Source organism: Lathamus discolor, chromosome 8, assembly GCF_037157495.1.
Source record: "Lathamus discolor isolate bLatDis1 chromosome 8, bLatDis1.hap1, whole genome shotgun sequence".
NCBI classification, from domain to species: Eukaryota; Metazoa; Chordata; class Aves; order Psittaciformes; family Psittacidae; genus Lathamus; species Lathamus discolor.
This window is the reverse complement of record NC_088891.1, coordinates 14,304,512-14,328,556: the sequence shown is the minus strand read 5'-3', so window position 1 is coordinate 14,328,556 and position 24,045 is coordinate 14,304,512. Positions and strand designations below refer to the sequence as shown.

General features: G+C 39.1%; 1 protein-coding gene across 4 annotated transcripts in view; it reads left to right on the top strand.

Annotated features, from left to right (window-relative positions):
- RAB27A (RAB27A, member RAS oncogene family) overlaps positions 1-24,029 on the top strand; it is a 37,428-nt gene extending 13,399 nt beyond the window's left edge. For 3 of the 4 annotated variants that reach the window (XM_065688327.1, XM_065688329.1, XM_065688326.1), the window contains 5 exons: positions 15,057-15,229; positions 16,881-16,966; positions 17,694-17,797; positions 18,545-18,668; positions 21,269-24,029. In XM_065688327.1, coding sequence (XP_065544399.1) covers positions 15,077-15,229; positions 16,881-16,966; positions 17,694-17,797; positions 18,545-18,668; positions 21,269-21,467 — 666 coding nt within the window. In that variant the 5' untranslated portion in view covers positions 15,057-15,076 and the 3' untranslated portion in view covers positions 21,468-24,029. Of the gene's footprint in view, positions 1-6,352; positions 6,539-15,056; positions 15,230-16,880; positions 16,967-17,693; positions 17,798-18,544; positions 18,669-21,268 lie in introns of all 4 variants that reach the window. The other variant, XM_065688328.1, reaches the window with a different exon arrangement.
- The last annotated feature ends 16 nt before the right edge of the window (positions 24,030-24,045 follow it).

Below are 24,045 nucleotides of genomic sequence, written 5' to 3'. Positions count from 1 at the left end.
CAGCACAAGGTCTTTTGTCCAGCAAGTGCCTTGCTACAGACATCAGTGTTGTAATGTGGCCAGACACGTGACTCTTGCCCATTGAGTGCTGGTGTTAAGAGGTCTTGATGAATGGACTTCCCTGCTGAGGAGAGTTAAACATGTTAACATGGTTTACATGTTAAATCGGTGACTTTATTTCCTTCAAATTATTTAAATGTGTAAAATGTCTGCATGTATCTCTTAGGATTGGGGGACACACACAGAGACACAGCCTTACAGATTTAGCTGCAGTGGTTCAGAAACTTTCTGGTAACATCTTAGCTCTGGTCTTTTGTTGGAGCTTGTTGCCATCAGAAGTGGTTCAGCAGAAGAGGCTGGATGTGAATGCCCACAAAGCCCTGTAGGGTCACTTCCTCCCAAATCCTTCCAGCTCCTTCTCATGTGGTCTCATTCAGGCATGTGTGCCTTTTTCAACCATCTGTAAAGACATAAAATAACACCATGCTCAAACCTGAAATTCTCCATTAGGTTTGAGGAGTTTTTGGTGGTTGCTGTGTTTCAGTGTGTGCTTGCTGTATTTTACTTTATTTTTTTGTAATGGAACATCCTGCAACTTCTCCCTTTGACAAGAAGGAGCAGGGTCAGTAGTTTGCACACAGGCTCAGTGTCTGTTACCTGGTTCAGGAAGATCTAGTTAGGTACATTGTTTAGTGTTAGAAGGAGGAAAAGAGATCACTTGATCAGTCAACAAGACCACATGACGAGCAGCTGAATGTAATTAGGTGGGTAGGGTGGTGTGGGGCTGAGAGCTTTGCATGTGAGTGTGAATGTCAAAGCTCTCAGTCTGAACTACACTGTTCTGGGTTTATTCTTTTCCTCTGGGGATGCTACCTGCAGATAAGAAATGGCTCCTTTTGCATGACTGTGGCATTCAAGAGATCTGAACTGAACAGGAAATTTGTCACTGAAGTACCCTTGGAAAGCTAGAGATCTGTTTGCAGTTCTGAAGCATAGGTATGAAACACTTTCTCCTTTTTATTTATTTTCATAACATTTCTTACACTGTTTTCAGTGAGCTGACGGTTGTTGCGTCCCAACTGTTCCTCTGCTAAGAATTTTGAAACAAGTTGCTGGACTTTCGACAAACTGCCTGAAATACTTTGATTTGGAGAGACAGTTCAGCATTGCTGCATCCTCATGTTCTAGGGGAAAAAGTAAACTTAAAACTGGGAAATATACTGGCTTATGTAAAACATAGGTTTTGGGTTTAAATGTCATAACTGCAGCTTTTAGGTACATCTTTGGTCATTGCTTTTCACAAAGAAATCAGATTTAAAGACAAACCTGGGTAAAATAAGATTAAAATAAATGACTGCAGTGACTGGTGATCAGGGGACAGAGATGCTCTTTCTGGTTCCACATCATCAGCCTACATTTCCTTCTGTCTTAAGTCAAACTTCGTTTACCATTAGAAGGTGGAATTAGACCTTTGATAATAAAGCGTACTGCACCAATAACATTTCATAATACAGAACAAAGTAACTCAGTATTTTTAAATGTTGTACTGCTTGAACTTTTTCCCCCTCTATTTAGTCATGTGTTCTCATTAACGTATAAAGATAAGTCATACTTAATAAACGCTCCTTTAGAATGGCAGGGGTTTTTAACTGGTTACACACAGTGTTTATTCTCATGTGTACTAAATGAATTGATGATAAAAGGAATAAAAAGGGTGTGTTTCACAGTCTGATATTTTTAATTAGCAAAAGAAATCAGACTGCAAGGAACCATGAGGGCCCGTCTAGTTCACATTCCTTATTCAATCATGTAGCAATGCTTTCAGTCTTACAATTAATGATGGTGAAGGCAATATGAGGTGGGATGTTATTACTGTGTTTTGTATTGCCTTTGGAAGAAACTCAGAATGTATGTACCCATCTGACTGGGTCATTCCTTGCCACCCCAAGCATGAATCTGTAATCAGGAATCCTTTATAGCCCATGTCTTTGCTGGTGTTTTTCTAATCATAGACCGAATCTCCAGTTTTTGTAGACTAAATAACCAAGGGGTGGTTGTTTAGAGAACAAAGAACAGTATTCTCTTCCACTTCTGTGGAAGGTCACAAGGTTTTCCGTGAGTTTTAATTGATGTCTACCATAGAGTATCATAAGATGATTTTTTCTAGTCCCAATCAACACTCCTGACGTGTTTATGAGAAAGTAGTGGCAAATTCGTAAGTGTAGTTAAGTAAATGTTTTCTTTCTGTTTCCTTATAGACATTCTAAGTGTATGAAAATACTTTCACAAAATAACTGGGAGGAAGGATTTTGTAAACACTGATGCTTGACTTTGTAGTTGTCTTTCTGTGCTGTGATGGATGGATTGGTTGTTAAAATTGCTTCATGGTAATTTACTATTATATAATGCTTTTCAATTATGGCATTACATGTGCATTTTGACTGTGTGTTACAGAAACAATTTATAGCACATTTTAGGGTAGTGATTTCTAATAGCATAAGTTATTCGAGGATTAAATTTTGATAATGTTGGGATTCTGTTGTATACAGCAAACCAGTATTCTAGTGTGTGGTACTGCCCTCCTTTCCCTCACCATACTCACAATGGGTTTCAGTATATTTGCTTTTTTCCAGCATGTCTTTTGTTCACAGCACTGTCTTAAACAAAACATCCTTAGTAATTAAGCATGGTAAAGGCAAACTAGAATCTGTTTTAGGTGGGATTCTTTAAACATGCTAAGAATGGCATCAAAGAGAAATTGTAATTTTTATTTGCCTTTAAAAATATACAATGAAGAAAATAAAGATAAAAAATTCTGAAACTATGCAAAATTTAAAGAATGAACTAAAATCAAAACAAAACAAACCCTTAAAGGCAGTTAATGGATAAAGACAGATCATATTACAATGAGGGAAATAAACTAGTCTAAGTGGAAAGAACTTTAGAGAGAAAAAGTTTAGAGTAACTTTTCTTTGGTCTAAATGCTTGACTTCGTAACTAGGAAATGATATAGCTCCTGCTTCTGAATTCTGTTTAAACACTGTGTCATGGGAATAAGGTCTCTTTAAAAAAATTTAGTTGTGATGTATTATAGTACAACTGCTGGTATAAAGAGAAGCAAGAACTGGGATCTTGGTGAGATGGGAATTCTCTGCGAGTGAGTGGGTTGGTATATATTAGCATAGCTCCACTAAAGGCACTGTGGCTGTACTGATTAATGCTAACTGAGATTTTCTTTTTTCATGTACTGAATTTGTTTTTACTGAAATCTCATTACTAGATTTTTATTTCCTTCTACAGGAAATCATATGCATTGGTTCAAAATCAAACCAAAGACTGTGAGCCAAAGTTAGTCCTTTACTAGAAGATGAAACACCAGCAGCTACTTTAAATGAGTCTTATCAAATATAAACTCCTGTTGGACAGTACCATTGCATACTCTGAGTTTCTTGTACCTTGTGTACAGAAGTGTGTAGCTGAATAGATTCTTTCATATCTACTTACCCTTTATATCCCATTTTTCATTTCAGAGGTTTGATGCCTTTCTTAGTCGTAATGTAGAACATAAAAAATGCAGATTGTTCTATGAAGTGGGTTTGCCAGTTTCCATGAGGCTTTCTATAAGTATGCAGAGTTTCAGACTTAGTGTTAAGAAAGCGCAGTCTGAATCCACCGAGGTATGAAAACTACACATATGTTTCCTTGACACAGTTTTCTACAGGGAACTTGCACTGCTTGAATCAATTGGAGCAGTCTGACTGGTGATTTATTTTCTTGGAAGAACTTTGTATATTTTTCCCTGGAACTTGAGCTATAGAGGTGGTTGTTCTGTAAGCTCACTGCTGCTAAGCCATTTATTACCTATAGCAAAACATTCTGAATAATAATTTAAATTGAAGACTCTTCTGTGGGGAGAGGTAGCAGATTACCTGTTACTGTAGGTCAGCTAAAGTGAAACTTGAGGACACTATGTCTGCATGAAATGTTACGAAAGAATTCTGCAGGAAGGAATTTCTACAGCATGAAAAGCTGGCAGGTTTCAACCAGGGGTGTTACTCTGCAGCCATCCTGGGACCCTCCCTCAATCTATGAATAGCTAAAAAGAATAATATTGGCAAACTGGCATTAGGTCTGTGATTATTTTTGCTTTTCTTGCAGGGCTCATGCGTACCTCAATGACAAGAATTAGTGCAGGAAATTCTAGCTTGCTGTGCTGTTTACCTGAGCAGTCATCACTGTATATCAGGATTTAACCATAGTTCAGGATGTAATATGGGATTCTGATCAGAGCAGTAAGATAAATAGTGCTGGCAAGTCAGGTTGAAAACCAGCAGGCTTTTTTGAATGGAAACTTTGTGTTGTGCAGTTCAGCCAGCTTAATTGGTGCTTCTTTGAACTATTCTTTCCCTGAGGCTCTAAATAGGAAGCTGTGGAGGGATATAAATTGAAGCAAACATTTTGCCAGAGCACTGTCTGAGTATTTTGGCAGACTGCGGAGCCTCAGCTTGGACAGTGTTAATACATGCTGCAGCTCTGGAGCTGTTCAAGTGGAAGATTTGTTGGCTTGTTGAAAGTTACAGGCTTATTTTTAAATTCTGGTGAGGGGAAAAAAATAAAAATAACCCCCCAAAAGACCTGTGGTTTTAGCTTTGCTTTGTTAGAAGAGTTCGAAAGTGATATTTTTGAACCACAGCATGCTCCAAAATGACCGTGTCTTGCTGTCACAGACCAAGATTACTGCTTTGCCGTTGCACATTAGCAGCTTCCTGAAGACAGAATCATAGAATAGTCTGGGTTGGAAGGGGCCTTTGGGTCATTTCCTGTTAAATACCACCTGGCTCCATTTCAGGCAGAAGTGGTAATCTATTATGTAATGGACAAGTTAAATTATGCCTAGAGTATTCTCAGCAAGTTATTTCTAGCATTTTCAAAGCATTGAAAGCATGGAACATAGAAGCATCACATATACTTATCCTGCCCAGTACTGTTTGAAGATCTCTCTCTCGGACTGTAGCTGTTACATACTCTGAAATCAAAGGCTCAGTTCCTTTTTGAGACCTCTTAAGAGCAGATTTTTCATGACTGACCTGTCTCAGTTTCTTTGAAGTGTCATGCTGCCAGCCTGCAGTGCTCTGACTGTCTCTATACTGAAGGGGTTTCCAGCACGATCTGACATAGGCCAGTGAGTTTGGCAATTGCAAGGATGCTTCTGTCAAGGTTCTTTTAAAAGGTTGGGAGAACTGAATGCTAGCTGTGAGCCTCAGTTTTATCAGTTTGCATGCATCCTTCTATCTCTGTCCGTGTGCATCACTTCCCTTCTTAGCATCTCTGGCTGTCCCTTGCATTTCACATCCAGTCACATTGGATTTGAGATTAAGGTGTAAAAGGAATAGAATAACCTTTTCTAGTTACTGGATAGGGTTTTTCTTAGCTGGTGGTTTCCCTTGCTTTCCCACAGGTAACTATAAATTTATTTTGCTCTTTTTGCTAGATCCATTTAAGAAACTATTCTGATTAAATGTATCCACAAATAACTTCTTATTATTCCTAATGTCATGACCAATATTTATAGATAATAGAGATTTCCCAGCTCATTAGAAATGGATATTGATTAGTAGTTCAGTCAATAACTTTGATAACCAGTAAAATTTCTGAGGAGCAGGATGTTTGACTGGTGGCTGGAAGTGTGATCTGACATATCAGTCCTGCTCCAAAAGGCCAGGATGCCTTGTGGTTACCTGTTACTATTTGGCAGGTGTAGACAAACTAACTTCTGATGGACTTAATCTTTGGCTATATGAATATCATCTAACTAATGAGAAAACCTTTGACTTCCTGAGGAATGAATAGCCAAAACAAAATGTAGGAAATGCTGTATACTGTGTCCCTTATGAGTTATTGTTGAACTTGATCAAGTAACTTGCACCAAAAATAAGGACTTGTCACAATATTCTGGAAAGGCAGTGGTACTAAAAAATGGTAGCAGCTGGGAAAAAAACCCAAACAAAAACCAAGAAAAAACCAGTAACTTCTGTTGCATCTTCCAGTCAAAAACCAGATTTAACAAGGAATAGAGTTTACCTCCTATAGAAAACAGGAAGCAGGTATTTTCCAATCCAAAGGATGAAAAAGTGCAGGAAATTCTGCATGGAAATTCTTTCCTGCCTCACCCCTTTGTATGCTTGTCCACATCATGTTACATAAATGATGCAGTTTTATAGTCCTGTTTGTATCATACTTGTGTGGGTTTCACTTTTATCTAACAGTGAATACGAGGACCTTGAGGTTGTCTGTTGCCTGACCTTCTCCATAGACTTTTAATTGACCTAATCATGGTAATTTTTTCTTCCAGACTATTTCTCTCTAATGCAGCACGTATGTTCCTAAGCTTGGTGGCGTGACCTTTTGGAGACGCTCTCTGTGTGTGTCCTGCAGAACAAGGTGGGAGGCAGCTGAGAACTTTCCTGCCATGGAGGAGATTAAAAAAATTAAGAAAGGTTTTAAAGAAGCTGCAGATATTTTCCTCTGGCTGTTTACAGTGAGTGCTTTACCGGGCTTAAACAAAGAACCTGGCCTGACTAATGTGTATCACAGCCTACTGAATCACCCATATTGGCAGAGCATAAAGTACAATACTTTCTTTATTATGAGTGCGTGCACATGCTTTCCCTGAGGTGTCGCTTCACTTATTGTAACTGCACATATGAAATTGATTCCTTTTTCAGTTTTTAGGGTTTTTTACCCTTTCTTATTCCTTTTACTCTGTTCTTTCATGTGTCTGCTTATTCTAGCTGTATGCTGTAGATTTTTATCTGGAGAAAACCAAACCATTCCTGAAAGAAATGCTCAACTCTGATCCTCTGTGATTCTTATTATCTTCTCCTTTATTTTTCAGTGGCTGTTTCTGAGAGCAGAAATAGAAGTGTACTCTTTTTTTCCTTTACCTTTCTGCAGTTGGAAGTGTTGCTGAATGAGAATGGGTGGGCAAACCTTTTTGAGTATGACCAGCTTTGTAGGTGAAAATCTGGTGGCTCCTGTGTTCGCTTGAAAGAGTTGGAAACAATGTAAATCTATGTGAGACTGTCATTTATAATTCCTAAGCTCTGAGATGGGTTCCAAAGGGGTCAGAATTGTCACATCAAGGAAGGATGCTGGGCATTGCTCTGAATTTCCTGTTTATAAGTTAGTGAAAGAACATGGCATGTTAACTTGTAAGGCATTGTGGCTTAAAGTATTTATTAGAGGAACAGTTGAATGGTTGAGGAAGGAGTAAGTAGTATGGAGCTGTTTAAAAAAAATTCCTTGCTTTATTTTTCTCAGTCTCCTCTGGAGTTCATTGACATGGCACAGATGTTTGCTTCGGTGCTACAGCTTGAGAGCAACTTCTGATGCAAGTACAAAGAGGTAACTTGGGAGGCAAAAGCGCTCTCAGGAGGGGGACGGATCCTCTGAGAGTGTTCGACTGTTTACATCAGAGAACATTGTGAATCTTTATCTATGGAATTTTCTTACCACAAAGCATTAAAATGTTGGAAACTGGTGAGGGGATAGAAATGGCCCGGTGCTTTTGCAGAGAAGCTGAAACTGCACAGAGGTTCTTTGGTATGGGTGATGTTGGAGTATCACCTGCAACATTACTGGGTTTATTTTCCATTTTTTTCCAGTTCCATGCTGCCTTTCATTCCTTTATGTAACCAGGTCATACTCTGAAATTCAGCCTTCTTTTCACTGGTTTATTTATGCTGAAATGCAGATATAGTTGCAAAACTAACTTGTTTTCTTTCCTGGCTTCTCCATTCCCAGTTTCCCATGGCTTTCTGGGAACAAAATCCAGAATCTGCTGTTTCCTTGCCTGGCCTGTTGTGCAAGACTCTTGCCACATCTGCAGACCTGTTGCTTCACTTACCCTTTTTGTGTCCCGTTCTGGGTAGGATGACAATTTTATGCCTGGCATCTCCCATTATAGCTCATTCTCAGAGTGCTTTGTGTGCCTGTCAGTTCTTGCTCTGCCAAAATTCTGCTGTTCTAGCAAAGCTGACAGCTGGTGAAGTGTTCTGCAGCACCTTCAGCTGAGACAGAAGTGACATCAGCATTTGGAAGCTAAAGCCTTGCAACCTATTTTGTTTTTGCATTTAGTTTTGCAGACTCCTTTCTGTTTCCTGAGCACCTTTAAAATCACTGAGATCCTTCCAAGAAAGAGACAATCCTTAGACATCGATCCTGCAATTCCTTAGAATTTGTCTGTAGTTGAAACTAAAAAGGTCATAATGGTAAAATGTCAAGTAAAGCAATTGAGAGTAACCAGCTCAGAGCAAGTGAAGTTCTTCCTCTCACTGGTCAGAGGAAGGGCTATTTTTCTTCTTCTTACTTATGTTCCAGAAAAGTCCCAGAGATTGCAGAAAGTGTCATTTTGACCAAATTTAAAGCAAGCCAGGTCAGGTATTTTCCTAAAAAATAGTGCATCTCAGAATATTTCGTGAAGTGTTTCTTTATTAACACTCTTCTCCCTGTGTAACAGTTACTTGAGTTCATAAAGAATAGTTGTCACAATTTGTTTCTATTACATATGTATGTATTTGGCAGCTCTTAGCCAAAGGCACTTCTAATAAGTGTTTAACTCAGTCCTTTGTTTCGACAGAGCTGGCAAGTGTCTGATGGTGACCAGTTCTGCAAGCATTGAGGTGCTACTGAAGCCTTAGAGCAGGGTGAGGCTGTTTGCTACGCTTCACCCACGCTAGGCAAGAATGTGGCTATTGCATTGCTGTAGTATGGAGGGAGTGCTGGTATGACAGGATTAGTAAACTTACACCTTTGAGGTCCAAATCACTTTCCTGGTGCTTCTGCTGTAACAGATGAGGGGATGTATAAAACAGCTATTGAAGTTGTTTAAGCCTGTGTAGTGCCCAGGTGAGAAGCTTTGTTAGCATGCGTTTACTTGCACTTTCAGAGTGATCAAACCTGTACAAATATGTTATTACCATGTACTTGCATTGGCACAGTGGCCATCGAGAAACCTGGAGTACCTTCCCTTTCTGCCTGTTTGGGGTTTGGACTCCTCTTTCCCCAGTGGCCATGTCAACACTTCAATCATAAGCATGCAGCCTCGACTGCTTTTTAAGAGTAAAACCCTATTTGGGGAAACCTTTGTTTGCAAAGCATTTTTTGAACCCTAAGTAGCAGTGACTTTTTCATGGTATATTTACAAATACAGCTCAATTATGTATGAATACAGTGGAACCTTCTTAAGCTGACTCCCAGCTTTCTCTCCTACTGCGTGCTGCTCTTGCTATGTTAGATGCCAAAGGATGTAGGCCCTTCAGCATGTCCCTCTGTCCACTGAGGACTGGATCTCTGTTGCAGGAGGAATATACAGACTTCACTGTGGCTTGGCTCCTACCTATAGGATACAGCCTGGTTGACTGTGCCACTGGGGTCTGGTTTTCCTGAACAAAAAAGGCAAGGCCAAGACACAATTTGTAAGATCTACCGGAAAGCTGAGTGATACTTGTAGAAGCTGGACACTATTAAAAGTTAACTGTATCCCTTGAGTATCTGCTGTCCATCCCCAAAAGGACAACGTGATGAAATACTTTGATATCTTAAAATATGAATTAATTATTGGTCTAATATCTGCATTTTGGCAAATTTGAATTAGGGTGTCTCTTTATAGTTGTCTGGTATCTCCTGCCGTGTTAGTCACTGGCTTTATGGCTGGCTACACAGCAGATCGGGAGCTGGGGTGGTGTGAGTCACTTCACTTGGTATGAGGGGGAAAAGTGGGCTGAGTCATACAAATGGTTTTATTAGAGTAGTTTCATACAGAATAGTGATTTTTTTGCTCTTGGGAGGGTTGGCTGGGTGGTGTAGTATGGGGAGGACAACTCCACCCCCCAAAAGCTTCCTCTGTTAAGCATGTATTGCTTCTCTGTGAAATGGGGTGGTGTTGCAAGTGTGGTCCTCTCAGCTGTAATACCTTATGTTCGAGTCTTTGCCAAAGACCAATATTGCTCTTCTTTAGAAGTCTGTGGTAAACATAGCTTTCACCATGGTACCCACAGAGCAGCACTGTGTCCTTGAGCCTGTACAGGAGAAAGAAACCAGCAGTTTGCATTAGAGACTAGTGTATCCTTCTCACACCTGAGGGAGAAGGATGTGAAGCTATGAACAGAACTGATCCATGTATTCCATCATTAATACGTTTTTGTATGAAACCACTTGTTACGAACAGTGTAATTTTACTAAGGTGTGTGGGTGATTTAGCAGATACTTTAGGTCTGCTTTTAGGTATGTCATGCACAAATCTCTTCTGAAATGCTGTTTGCCTCTAGGAATAAATGGGACATGTGAACTGTGTAATTGCTTCCCAGCCATGCTGTCAGGCAGCTCCCTCCTTAGACATGAAGACTTGAGGCACACCTCTCTATGAGCACCCATCAACACGAATGCAAACAGGTGACACGTAGGCCTCTTGGCTGTGTGCTAAAGAGGTGGTGCTAGAAAAATACTCCTACTGGGAGTACTCTCTCCACTGTGCCCTAACTACTCCTTTAGCAGAGTTTGGGGTAAGTGGTGTGCTTTGCTTTAAATTGATGTGCTTGAGGACTGCCTGGTTAGGAGCATGTTCAGTTTTACAGAATTTTTCCGTGTACGTGTGTACACATTTTCATTTGCAGCTCAGTGCTTGTTGGGTCTTTTGCTTTGTTTTGATTTCTTTTTTTTGGCTTGTGTTTTCATTTACTCGACTCTTTGCACCTGTTTCCTTTTTCCTTCTCACCTTCATCAGCTCTGCAGCAGCACAGGAGTTGCATGTTTTGTGCAAGGCCAGTTCAGAAAGCATATTCCGTGTCCTCATGCTGCACAGGGGAAATCCTGCGTGCAAAGTCAATTTCCTTAATTTATACAGCAGCAATGCTGCTGTAGTCTTAAATGCTTCATCACACAATAGGGTTGTGATAGTAGTGTCCTGGAGGCAAAAATATGAACCTTCTAATGCTGATGCCTGTTAATGTGAAAGTACCTTGGCCTAAGAAATCCAATGAACAAGAGGACCACTTGCTTTGCAGAGCGTTCCTTCTTGGCAAGGCACAGTCTGGCTGTGTGTTTATGTGGAGGCTCCAGAGAGGCAGGTGTACAGGCACAGTTTAAGTGATGGCTGTGGGGGTCCTGTCAGCAATGGAAAAGACTGGAGGAATTTTCCCAGCGCTTGCTCATGGCCCCTGTCCATCTGCATGCTAGGCAAGTGCAAAGCCAGAGATGAATGTGATTTAAGGAGGGGTCTACAAAAGGCAAAAAACCCTGTGGAGGGCTTGATGTGGAGACTAAACTGTGTCCATCAGTTGCTCCTAGAAGCAAGATTTGGGGATGATCATTCTAAAATTAATTCAGATTTTTTCTTTTGGTTACCTCATGAAGTTTAATTGTATCATAAATGTCCTTTGATTCTTTCCTACCTCCCACTTTCCTGATACATGAATTATAGAAATATGGATGGAAAGACTGCAAGGTGTGAAGATACGAAATAATGGGACCATGGCTTAAAAACTGTACAAAAATTTTTGCTATGTTTACACTTTGTTGTGAATATATTCTTACTTTCTCTGTGGAGCTGGATGTATCTGGGCACTAAGACTGCAGGTCTCGGAAGTAGAGGGTGGAGATCACTTTCTAAATATTTGTACAGGGAGGAGGACAAGGCTTGAAACTGCTCTGAAAGCAGCTCTTTGCATGTCTCCAAGGATAGGTTAACTCTGCAGGGTTTCGTAAGAACCACTCCCTGGAGATATTTGAATAATAGATTGACACTGTGGGGTGCAGTGAAAAGTGTGTGCATTTCAAAAGCCAGAGAAGAAAATTGCCTTCTTGAGCAAATCCTTTAGAAGATGTTTTATGTCCTTCCTGTGAGGGGCTCCTAGTCCTCCATCAGTCATTTGCAAGTTATATTTGTTACCAGCCATAGGGAGAACTGAGGTTCAGGTGGTCTGAATGATGTGTATGTTTGTGCAAACTGATACTCTACAAATCAGACACGACAGCAGGAATGCCTTTAGGCTTTATTTCCCCAGGGTCCGACCTTTCTGTTTAAACTGGAGCTTTCTGGCCAGTGGAAGGGTGCAGCTGAACCGTAACAGTTTCTTACAGCTCCAAGTAAGCTGTAGCGCCCTTTCTTCCTCTGTAAGGTCTTTGCACAGGGTGCACGATAAATTAGTTTTATTACAACATAGATAAGCAGTGATTAGGCAGCACTGTAATTGGTATCTGTTATTAAAAGTATATTCTATATATTAAAAGTATATTCTATATACCTATAGCTAGCTAACAAAGTACCAACAAGACAAGGCAAATACTTTTGTACAGGTGGGATAGCACAGTAAAAGATGCAAAGGTAGCTTGTCTTTGTATGATATACCCGCCCTAAGATTTCCATTAAAACCTTTTTAAGCAACAGTTAATTAGGGGTATTGAAACTGAAAGAACATGTACTTGAGTAGAGGGGGAGCTTACACAGCCTCTTACTCTTGGAGAACATGAGAGAAAAAAACCCCACCATACACGAGATGGAAGTCTAAATGAAATCCAGTCTTTAGTAAAATCCTCCTTGTTTGCTATTTGAAATACTTTTCCCTTTCTTCTAGTGCATTTCAATGAAAAGACATAGAGCTACAAGGTAGGCAGTCTGATTATATTTCGGTTTTTTCCTTCCCCAACAGGGGGTTGGGTTTAAAAAACAAAACAAAACCCCCTAAAAACCTTTTGCTGGTATGTGTGAGTGTGCCTAATGGATCAGGGCTTTTAGTTGGTTCTAAAAATATTCTTATGTCAGCGTGTGGCTGCCTTTTCAACTTGCTTACTTGAATATTCTGCTCTTTCAAACCTTGTGGTTGATGCAAGCATGTGGTTGTGGTATATTTATATGAAACACTCACTGATAATTATTACTGCAGGCTTTTTTGTTTCAATCTTTTATTCTATTCATAGAATCATAGAATGGTTTGGGTTGCAAAGGACCTTAAGATCATCTAGTTCCAACCCCCCTTGCCATGGGCAAACACGTCACCCTAGACCATGTCACCCGAAGGCTCTGTCCAACCTGACCTTCAAGACTGCCAGGGATGGAGCATTTACCAGTTCTTTGGGCAACCTGTGCCAGTGCTTCACCACCCTCACAGTAAAGGACTTCTTCCTGATATCTAACCTGAACTTCCTCTGTTTAAGGTTGAACCCATTACCCCTTGTCCTATCATTGCAGTCCCTGACGAAGAGTCCCTCTCCAGTATCCTTGTAGGCCCCCTTCAGACGTTGGAAGGCTGCTATGAGGTCTCCATGCAGCTTTTCTCCAGGCTGAACAGCCCCAACTTTCTTTGCCTGCCTTCATACGGGAGGTGCTCCAGTCCCCTGATCATCCTTGCAGCTCACCTCTGGGCTTACTCCAGCAGGTCCCTGTCCTTCTAATGTTGAAGGCACACTTCTATGTTGAGGACACCATTACTGAAAAACTTTGTATTAAAACATACCAGTGGAAAGTAGGTTACAGCTGTCTGTGGTAAGGTAGTGTGAACTCTGTCACCTAAAACACCTTTCCTGCAAGGTTTTACTGTCACTGAAGTCATAATGCAAAATGTGGGAAAGGGAGACTCAAAACTGGAAATTGCAAAAAAGCATCAGATGCTTTCCACTGACTTCAGTTGGAGGTATCTGGGCATAAATCTGACCATTGTGTGCAGTTGGTTGTGGTAAGTCCTGTCATGGCTAAATCAGCTAATCACAGTTATGTTGTGTAAGCAGGAGCATTACTAGCATGAAGTTGAAGCTTTGAAGATAGTTAGGGTTTTAGTTTAGTGGTGGTGATTGACACCCACACACTTGAGGTACTCAGTTTGTTCCAAACCTCAAGCTGTGAGTTGATATTTAAGAAATTTACTGGTGTTTTTGCCATTGATGCAGACTGCCACAGTGTTTGATTTGAATAAAGTCAAAGCTATTTCAAGCTACAAATGGTTCCAGTAATACTTACTAACAGTTAAAACACCATATTTTACTCTTTAAAATTCTTACTTTATTTCATCATCTGTCTTGTCTTTTATATCTGTTTCCCTCCTTTGTAAGAGGATGCCAGTTTTATGTTGCTTCTAGAATGGTTATTTTAGGGTTATCTTGTCATGTTCATGTCTTTGAATACAACATAAAGCAGCTGTCTACTGTTTATTTTGGGGGAAGAGAGGCTCTATAGCTACTCAACAGGAAAGTATTAGTGCACTTACATCATTCTTTCTAACACATGGGATATTTGCCAGTGATTTTTGTTACACATTCTAGCTGTTATTGCTCTTCAATCAGACTGTATTTAATATGGTTATTTTTTCAAAGGCACAAAAAGAATAGAGGGAAAATGTGTGTAGGCCACAGGAAAATGTGTGTGTTGTTTTATGGCGATTGATGATGAAGTTTTAGTTTAAATGATCAGCTAGCATACTGATAAAAACTTTACAGGAGCAGTTTCCACAGTTTTAAAACAACGTAAATACCCCACAAAACCAACAACAAAACCAAAATCTAGCTGGGTTAATTTCCCTCTTTGTATGAAAAAATGAAAGCCATTTTAAAGACTGAAAAGTAACTATTAATAGGAAATCATTGTAATTTTTATTTAATAGTTACTAATGTCACAGTGAAAGTGAGATCAGAATTGCACTGCTGTTAGGTTTAAGTAGCTTTTGTCAGCTTCCACGCAGATTAAAAACAGTTCTGCAGTTCATGTTCTAGGTGGCTTGACCTTGATTTTTCAGTCTTTCTGAAGAAGTTAAAATTGTGTGTTGCTTCCTCTTTCTAGTAAGAGGAATATAATAAAATTAACTATGCACTTTTTCAGCCACAGCTGACTTTGATATTGATAATGGACATAACTGGGAGTTTAAGGTGAAATCAGCGTAAAAGAGTACAGAACTGAATTCACTGCTGGATGTTTTGTACCTCAAGTAGTGATTTGTATTTTAAACATTTGTCAGAAGAAGCCTTGGCAGAGTTGTTGACGACTAATCCTTTTTGTTTTGCTTTTTAAGGTGTGTCCTGAATTCTCACTATGTCTGATGGGGACTATGATTACCTCATAAAATTCCTAGCACTCGGTGATTCTGGAGTAGGAAAGACCAGCCTTCTTTACCAATATACAGATGGCAAGTTCAATTCCAAATTTATCACAACGGTGGGCATTGACTTTCGGGAAAAGAGAGTGGTGAGTTTTCACAAATGCTGTGCTACTTTCAAATGGTACCTGGTCTGGTGATGGATAGAATCTGGTTTTTTTATGTCTAACCTGCCAATCCTTACATGTAGGCATGCAGTCAGTAGTTACTGTGGACTTAATCTTGTGAACAACGAAATGATTTCATTTTACCTGGTTACTTTTGTTATCATATGTTGTCCCTCCCATTTCCCCCAAAGTTAAAATAAGAAGAGCTGATGCTAAGCAACGATTTCTTACTGCTCAGCAAGTGTCGATGAGTGTACCTACTCTGTGAGTTGTGCTTATAGTACCTGGAGTAGGACTTTTATTGTTGACCTCTATGAGGAAGGATTGAACTGTAGTAAGTGTTTTTGCTGCTTGTGAACTCAAATGGCTAGTGAATAAAGACTGCAGTGTTGCTTTCTAAAACAGTTTTAAAACACGTGAATGAAATGGGGTAGCATGATACATGGAGCTAAACTGACTTTGTAAGCAGCTACCTGAGAAGAATTGTGAAAAATCAGGTAGTAGGTGGTTTATTTTTTCTTTTAAAACTTTTGTTATCAGACTAGGGAAGTGTACTTTCGATTATAAATTGAGCACTGCATTAAGATAACTAACTGGCTGTGAGTCCTTACTGCACTGAGAAATTGATTCAGCACAAGTGGTTTTCATTTGTGTGTGGAACTATTAAATGCCTTTCAGTGTAGTCTGATGATTTACCAAGTGTCCAGAAACCTGAAAAGAGCATTGTGCAGGCTGGCTTTTGATGGATGACATGCACCACAGTAGTGCAAGGAGTAACCATCTCAGAGAAATGCAAAACTAATCTCTTGAATAAGTTAGTCGTCCTTTTGTGGGATACTAAATATGGTGTGTTTACTTGATCAGCATATTTGATTACTCAGGATAAGACTTAGGTTTCACAACCTAAATCATATAATCCACAAATTCAGCAAGTTTATATGTCTCTAAAGATAAGATCACGAGAGGTACAAACATGTGTACAACAGCAGCTGAAGGTGAAGCAGATGACCTAACAATGAGTTGTTCTAAACAAGAAATTAATCAATTCTTATCTGATCCTTCCAAAGCTAACAGATGCCCTTATTTATATTTTCATGCTGAGTAAACACTTCGGCTTTTATTATTATTATTATTATCCATTTTCTGCTTTTTAAGCTATGCTATGATAAGATCTACCCTCAGCTCTTTTTCAGCAGTTTTTTGGCAGCTAAGATAAGATGTCATTGTGAGTATATTCTGTTTGCTAGTGAAGTTCTGTAGTGGTACAAGTATATTGCCTGGTTGCAGGATCCCATTGTTGCTTTCTTATATTTTAATTTGAACACAAGATGGAAGTAAAACAACTTGATACAAGATAACAGTTAAATAGAAAACAAAAATACTAAAATTAAGCTTGTGTAATGAAACTGCCAATTTCACTTTTACCCTTATTTTTAAATATTCAGTTGGATGCAAAATTAAAGTGCATCCCATATTACTTTTGTCTTATAAAGCAGATGGATTGAGTTGGACTTGGGATCTTTGCATTGGCAGTGCTAGTTTTGCTGCATTTAGTGACTTAAAATGTCAGTTATTTTGTGTTCTATAGAGGTTGGACTGCTAACATTCAGTCTTGCAAATTTACCTTTTACAGGTATATAGACCCAATGGGCCAGATGGCATTGGTGGCAGAGGACAGAGGATACATCTTCAGCTCTGGGATACTGCAGGGCAGGAAAGGTATGTTCCATCCCACACCTAGCAAGTAAGGCAAGGGTCATCAAGCTAGTTGTGAATGGGACAGAGTACATGAATTCTCTTTATTGATTGTTACATTTTAATTGTATGACTTGGGACGGGAAAGTGTGCTTACTTTCATTTTAACAGCAATAGAAAGTTTCCTATGAATACCCGTTAAATTACAGTTGTCATTTCCAACTGTAGAACATTAAAACTGTAATTGTTGCTTTTTGGCTTTTAGAAACTTTCAGTTTATTTTTTCATAACCAATACATAGAGATGCTTTTAAAGCTTTTTTTTTCTTTCAGTTTTCCTTAAATTTCTGCAAGTATGTTGAGGTCTTGGGGAAGTCAGACAGATGAAATCACCTCAAAAGATCCTTTTCTATTTGTCTATCAAAAGACTAGCATTGTAGTGGTTGGTAGTCTTAAAATCAAGGGGACCAAATTCCTGAATCTTGATCAAGTCATGCTTTATAGTAGAAGACTTTGTCTAAACTCATTCTCATGTGAGAGTGAAGTGTCTCCTTGACTTCCTTAGGCCTTGACTAGACCATAGTAATGTTAGAAGTTCTTGTTATGCAGTCCCTACATCAGCAAAACAATTATGATTAATATTTCATTCCAGTTAACTCAGTCTTAAATTACCTCAGTTTTATGTCAGTATGCAATTATATTTTCAAAGTAAGTTGTCAGATGAACCAACTAATTTACTTTTGCTGGTCTAGGTTTCGTAGCCTGACAACGGCTTTCTTCAGAGATGCCATGGGGTTTCTTCTACTCTTTGATCTGACAAATGAGCAAAGCTTTCTGAATGTCAGGAACTGGATAAGTATGGCATTTCTTTTTTCTTTCTTTCTTAGCATGGGTGGGGAGAGGGTTCTGTTTTTATAAATACAGAGTCTCACTGATAAATAGAACTGGAAATACTGTTTTTTAATAGCTTTCTCAGTAGAAGAAAGAAAATGTTGCATTCATAATTATAGTAGCTGGCTAGTAGTGGCTTCTAGTGCTTACCTGAAATTCAGCCTTGCCAACTGAACTTGAATCTTAACCTGAATAAAAGCAAGCTGAGAGAAAATTGTATCCCTGGCTCTGATGATATTCAGTAATTTTAGTGCGTGGAAAGCCTATGCAAAACTCTATTTTGACTCAACTTAAGCTTTCTCAGCCAAACTTAATGGAAGGCGAATGTTACTAGGCTGGTGTATCTAGACAGAGGAGTTCCCAGACTCCATCATCCTTCAGGAGAGGGAAGTATATCCGTTCCTGACAGCTCATTGAAGATACTTGGTGAGCATAACTCCCAAAGTTACAAATACACAGCTTCATGCTAGCTTTGTCAGGCTTCTGCTTCCCCGGCTTTTTCACTGGGTACATGATAGTGGATGACCACCTGTTCTCTGGCTCCTCAGAGCAATAGCAGAAGTCCTGTGAGGTACCAGAGAACATACTGTTTAATGTCTTTCAAAGAGTCATTTTCCTGAAGGACTTTGCGTCCCCTGAAATGTGGTAGTGTTCTTAGTGAGCTTCATGTATGACAGCAAATTGTGACCCCTATACATGTTGTTGCTGTTAGGTCAGCTACAAATGCATGCATATTGTGAAAACCCTGACATTGTATTATGTGGAAACAAGAGTGATCTGGAAGACCAAAGAGTGGTGAAAGAAGAAGAAGCAAAGGAACTTGCAGGAAAATATGGGTAACTGACTTCCTTCCAGTTATTGCTGTGTTTAAAGCAGAATGAAACTTTTTTTTTTAATGCCTTTTCTGTATACCCAAAGGTTATCGTGAGAACAGGCATTTTAGAGTGCTTAACTGGCCAGTACGGTAGCTTTTTTTCTGTCAAGAGATTAATGTTTTCTGCACTGCCTAAAAATTCATACTTAGTATTGCAGCAGTCTTGCACTGGAGATGGGTTAATCTCCTTGGCAGTGAACAAAGTGAATTTTCACAAACATTCTGGAAAGGCGGTATAAGTCAGCTGGAGATTCAGTTGAAAGAAGGGGGGGTCTAATTGTTTAATCTTGCATGTGCTGAGGCTTTCTGTGAGGCACAGAAAACCCTTGTCTCTTACAAAGTGAAATCCAAAAGAGTATTTGGTGAATGAGTGTCACATCAGATTGTAGGGAAAGCAAAAATAATACCAAGCAATGATATCCTAATTTACAAGGTGGGTTGTTTTACAGAAGCTCATTCTAAGGTAGCCATTGTCTCTGGCGTGGCCATGGAAACACGAGGCCTGAGTGTCTTCGAGAGCCTTGGGACCCATTCGCCAGTGTTTGGATGGTTACCACAGAAGAGCAGTTCTGGTCTAGACCACTGTTTCCTCTCCCCATTCAGTCTTCCCTCAACTGTTCAAGCAGTTTTGTTAGGACTGTACCTTAGGTGCATTCCTGGTGACTTATCCTCAGAGGGGTCAGTCGTGGTTTCTTACAGGCATCTGCATTCTCACAGACTCACAGGGAGTCTGAAAACCAAATCAGACAACAGGAAGACAGGGTAACCTTGCCCTTCCCCATGTCAGTAAAGGAACTACTTGAAATCTTGGTTCCTATCGAATACTAATTAATCCCATAGTACTTCTATACACATTTAACTCTTCCTTGGGATTTTTCTCTGGATTACATTTGCATTTCAGTGTGGATCAGAAGTGCACTTTTGAAGCAAGTCTTCTGATGCATTTACTGTGATTTGGTTCACACAGTGGAGCAGGTTTCTAGCATGTGAATTGGGTTTCTTCTCAAGTGAAAACTAAACTAGACAATGTGCTCCAGCTTGTAATCTGCATCCTGTCTGGAGGAGTAGATCAGGGCTGATCCAAAGTAAAGCCCACAAAACATGCATTGTGTGAACACTAGTCCTCAGTGCTAACTGGCTTGCTCTGCAGGTCTAGTCCTGTTGTGCCATGCTATTTCTTATTACATAGTCACAAATTAGCTTTCCTTGACCTTGAAAACTCATGGGAGGCAGATCAGAAGCAATCTATCTATTAGACACAAATAGGTTTAGTGCAATATTACATTCCTTCTTTTTCCTTCCCCTGTGAAAATGCTTGTTTGGTGTCAACATAAACAGCAAGTGTATATGGTACTTTAACCAGCTGCTTGTGAAAGAGTGAAAACTTGTAAACAGTAGCAGATTGCATGTGGCCATTTCTTAAGGATTTGGAAGAGATTGTTTTGTGTGTGACTTTGAAATAATTTATGAAATGCTTCTCTTTGTGACTGAAAACGCCAACTTAATTTAGGAATAAAATCAGAGGTGCAGATCATGTCCAATCTGTAGACAGTTACAGAGTTCTCTGCCCTGTAAAGGTAAGAAGGGATAGCTGCTAAGAGTCGTTTATTCCTGAGGAGAAGCAAGGTAAATCCTGTTGCAGCAAAACCAGTTTTCTGGTAACTAAAGCGTGAGATAGCGAATACCCTCTTTCTGTGGAAAAGTCTTGTACTGGTAAGTGATGTATTCTGAAAATGGCTGCAGGAGCCCTTCATCCTGCAACAGTAAGATAATATTTTTACCATTCATCGAATCTTGCAAGTTAAGTAAGAAATACTTAAAACTGAAGTGATTGTATCGGTGCCCTGGGGAGGAACACTAATGCAGCCTCTCTAGCACCACCCTGTGGTGCGAGCCTCTGCACCCTCTGAGTGCAGGGGGTCAGAGCCGTTGAAACTCCCTGATCCACAACGATAATGAAAAGTAGCAATATATTTTCCATTCCAAGGTGCCCGGAGTGTTTGATTAACAAAGAAATAAGTCGTCTGAGCACTGAGATCTTTTATTGTTAATGTAAGAGAGTTTATAGTTTAATGTGTCAACAGAAGAAAGTTGCCTTTTGTAGTAAGAATATTGTGTTAGGAGTCTTTACTGCCTTGCCTGCAGGAGAATGTGCATTACAGTGTTACTCTCTTGCAATGACTCCCTACCTGATGTAGGTAGAAGTTGGTAAGGAGAATGCTTATGCACACAAGGTCACATAAAGTAATTTTATCTCTTGTGGGGAGCAGGGCTGTGTCCTGGGTTCACCAGTAGCAGACATCAGGAGCATAACTTTGGGAACTCATGCTGACCAATGCCTCTCTAGATTGTGGACTCCATGATGTAAATTAAAGCTTTTCCTTCTGTCTTACCTACGGAGTCAACCATTTCATTAATTTATTTTGGGTTTCAGGCCACTGGCCATTTTATGCGTTTCTGCTATGCAGTAACAGTGTTTATGTGATTTCTTAGTATATGGCAGTAATTTCTCCTATGAATATAAATTGTATGATGCAAGTTTGTGGGTTTTGTCTTCTGCAGAATACCATATTTTGAAACGAGTGCAGCTAACGGGAATAATGTAAGCAAAGCTATTGAAACTCTGCTTGACCTCATTATGAAGCGCATGGAACGGTGTGTGGATAAATCCTGGATCCCAGAAGGGGTGGTACGCTCCAATGGGCACAGCTCTACAGAACAACTGAATGAGGAGCAAGAAAAAGGCAAATGTAGCTGTTAACTCAGTAACAATTAAGTTTAATGTATATCATAAAGTATAGTACAGTTGCAGCTTAACTGTTTAACTTATGGACAAATCACACGGTAGTTATTTAATGAGCTATGTTAGTCCTTGATATTAGTATTTGGTTTTTTCTTCTCAAACAACATTCACCTTTGCTTGCAGTTTATTAGTGGTGGGACAGAGGTTTAATTAGGCATAGCACTGGATATTCCTGTAATTGTGTACTGTGGAAAGGGAGAGGAATTTTCATTGCCACTTGCAGAAACATCTTTCTGTATTGGCAGTGAGAAAGGGTAGGCTTCTGAACTGAAGTATTTTCAGTCGCCCTTTGAAGGCTCCATTAACTACACAGAGGAGGCATTTAAATTTGGTATTGTGACAGCTCTTAGTCTCTAACAGAAAGCTTACCAACATGGTTCATGGTTTTGAACAGAAACATTTAATCATTTCATCAATCAGTAACAATCTGAAAGAGCAAATCCTGTGTTTTCCACAAAATCCTGCAAATAGCTTTTCCTTGCTCTCTCAAACCACCAGTTTTCAGTGATGAAAACCAAAGGAAAGCTATTCTGTATTGAATAAAAATTACAGAGAAACACAGAGGTGCATGTGTAGAGCACTTTGGGTATGTAATGAAATTGAACATGTAACCTACAACTGTACTATATAAAATATATCCAGCACAGATTATGAGGCCTCTTGACATCATTTGAATTCCTAGAACATGCATATCCATATGTTTATATATAAAAGGTACAATGCTACAGCTGTTGTTACTTTTCTTTCGTTACCACTTATGTTTTAACGGGAACGTAGGGCAACCTAGATGTCAGCAAAGTTTCATCAGAGCTAGTGCGCTGCCCTGAATTTGTTTTACCAAACACAGATTTAGAAAGTTTCTTCAAATTTTGATTGAAAAGCGATGATTGTCTGCTGGTGAGCTACAGCTACGACACCAGTTCTGTCTAGATCAGTATTTCTGTAAATTTATTATGCTCATTTTATTCTGCCAACCTTTGTGTCCTGTGCTTCGTGTTTATCATATATTCATTTATGGCTTGTTCATTTCCTTTAGGTTGTATTTAAAAAAGAATAGACATAATTTTGTCCTCCCTTCCCCACCTCCCTGCCCCCAAATCATGTAAATGTCAGTTTTGGTTTCAGTGGGTCATGTTACTCTTTGATCATTTTAATTATTCATATAACTAAGGAACAGGCAGTATTTTTTGGGTCTTTTTTCCAGACAGATTTATAAGATGTGCCTACCAAACTGTTTTCTACCCTGGCAGAGGTTGTATAACTGTAAAGTATTGCCAATTAAAGTCACAATATGCCAAACTGAGTCTTGTTACAGACTTTCCTCAGCAGCCAGTTTACAGAACTCCGAAGCTATTACTTCTTCAGAAATCATGTTTTTATTTATTTAAATATTCTGACTATTGCAGTTTCAGGCTGGCATTGATACCAGTTGTGAACATGAATTGCAGCACAAGTTCTCTGAGGGACCAAAAATGTTACTAGAGTAGGAGTTAATAAAATATACATATATATTTTTTTTTATCTAGCCTCTGGTTATATTAATAATACAAGAATAAATGTTAAATCTTGGTTCTTAAAATATTTTACATTGCATTGTTCTTTAACAAACACAATGTGTAAATACTAGATTTTATCACAGCCTACACAGAATATTTTATAAGTGCAATATAATTTGACTGCTCTGGGGCTAGGACAGAGATTAAACCAATTTATACTGAATAAATACAGGCGTGGGGTTGGTTTGGGTTTTTTTTATACTGCACAATACCAAGATTCTAAAATGCTTGTGGACTGGAGTTACTGTAGTTTAATTCGGAGTGCCTTGTGAAGTTACCATCATATTTCTTACCAGTAGAGTATCAAACTGTGGTTAGGACACAATATATTTCGGTGTACTTCTGTGTCTGAATTTCTTCTAATGTAACTCTTTGCTTTTCAGAGGGTTGCAGTGGAACTTTGTCATATGTTAACTTTAATGGGAGTTTTTGTGCTTATAACTCCATCCAGTTCCTGAAAACATTAAGGATTATTACAACCAGCTACTGAGCTAAGTGACTACTGAAATGGTGTAAAAATATTTTCTTTTGAATACTTATATTTAGATTGGATATTAAATACTGAAACTGTAATATTTTTGTCATGGATATTATATGTAACTATTTACTATATAAAAAGAGTCTACATAAAATTGCTTCGATGTCAGCCTTTGAAATGTGCCATAAGATTTATCTGTTTGAATTATTTTGTATTAAAGCTTTTGTCCCCTTTTTAACTCTCGTGAGAGATCATGGTAGATGTTCCTTAACAGTGAATTACGCTACTGTTACTAGTCTAGTCCTGGTTTTACGAAACAAACAAATAAGAATTCTCATGTGTTGAGAAACTGTTATTTCTAGAAAAGTTGTCTCCATCCAGTATCAGACCAAAACGTGGATCTGTAATGGAACAAAGTTTTGGAAATGATTTCCATCATGGTGCATTGTCGCCAGTTTTCTTATCAATATAAAATAGTTAAACATTCTTGATCTGAATCGTG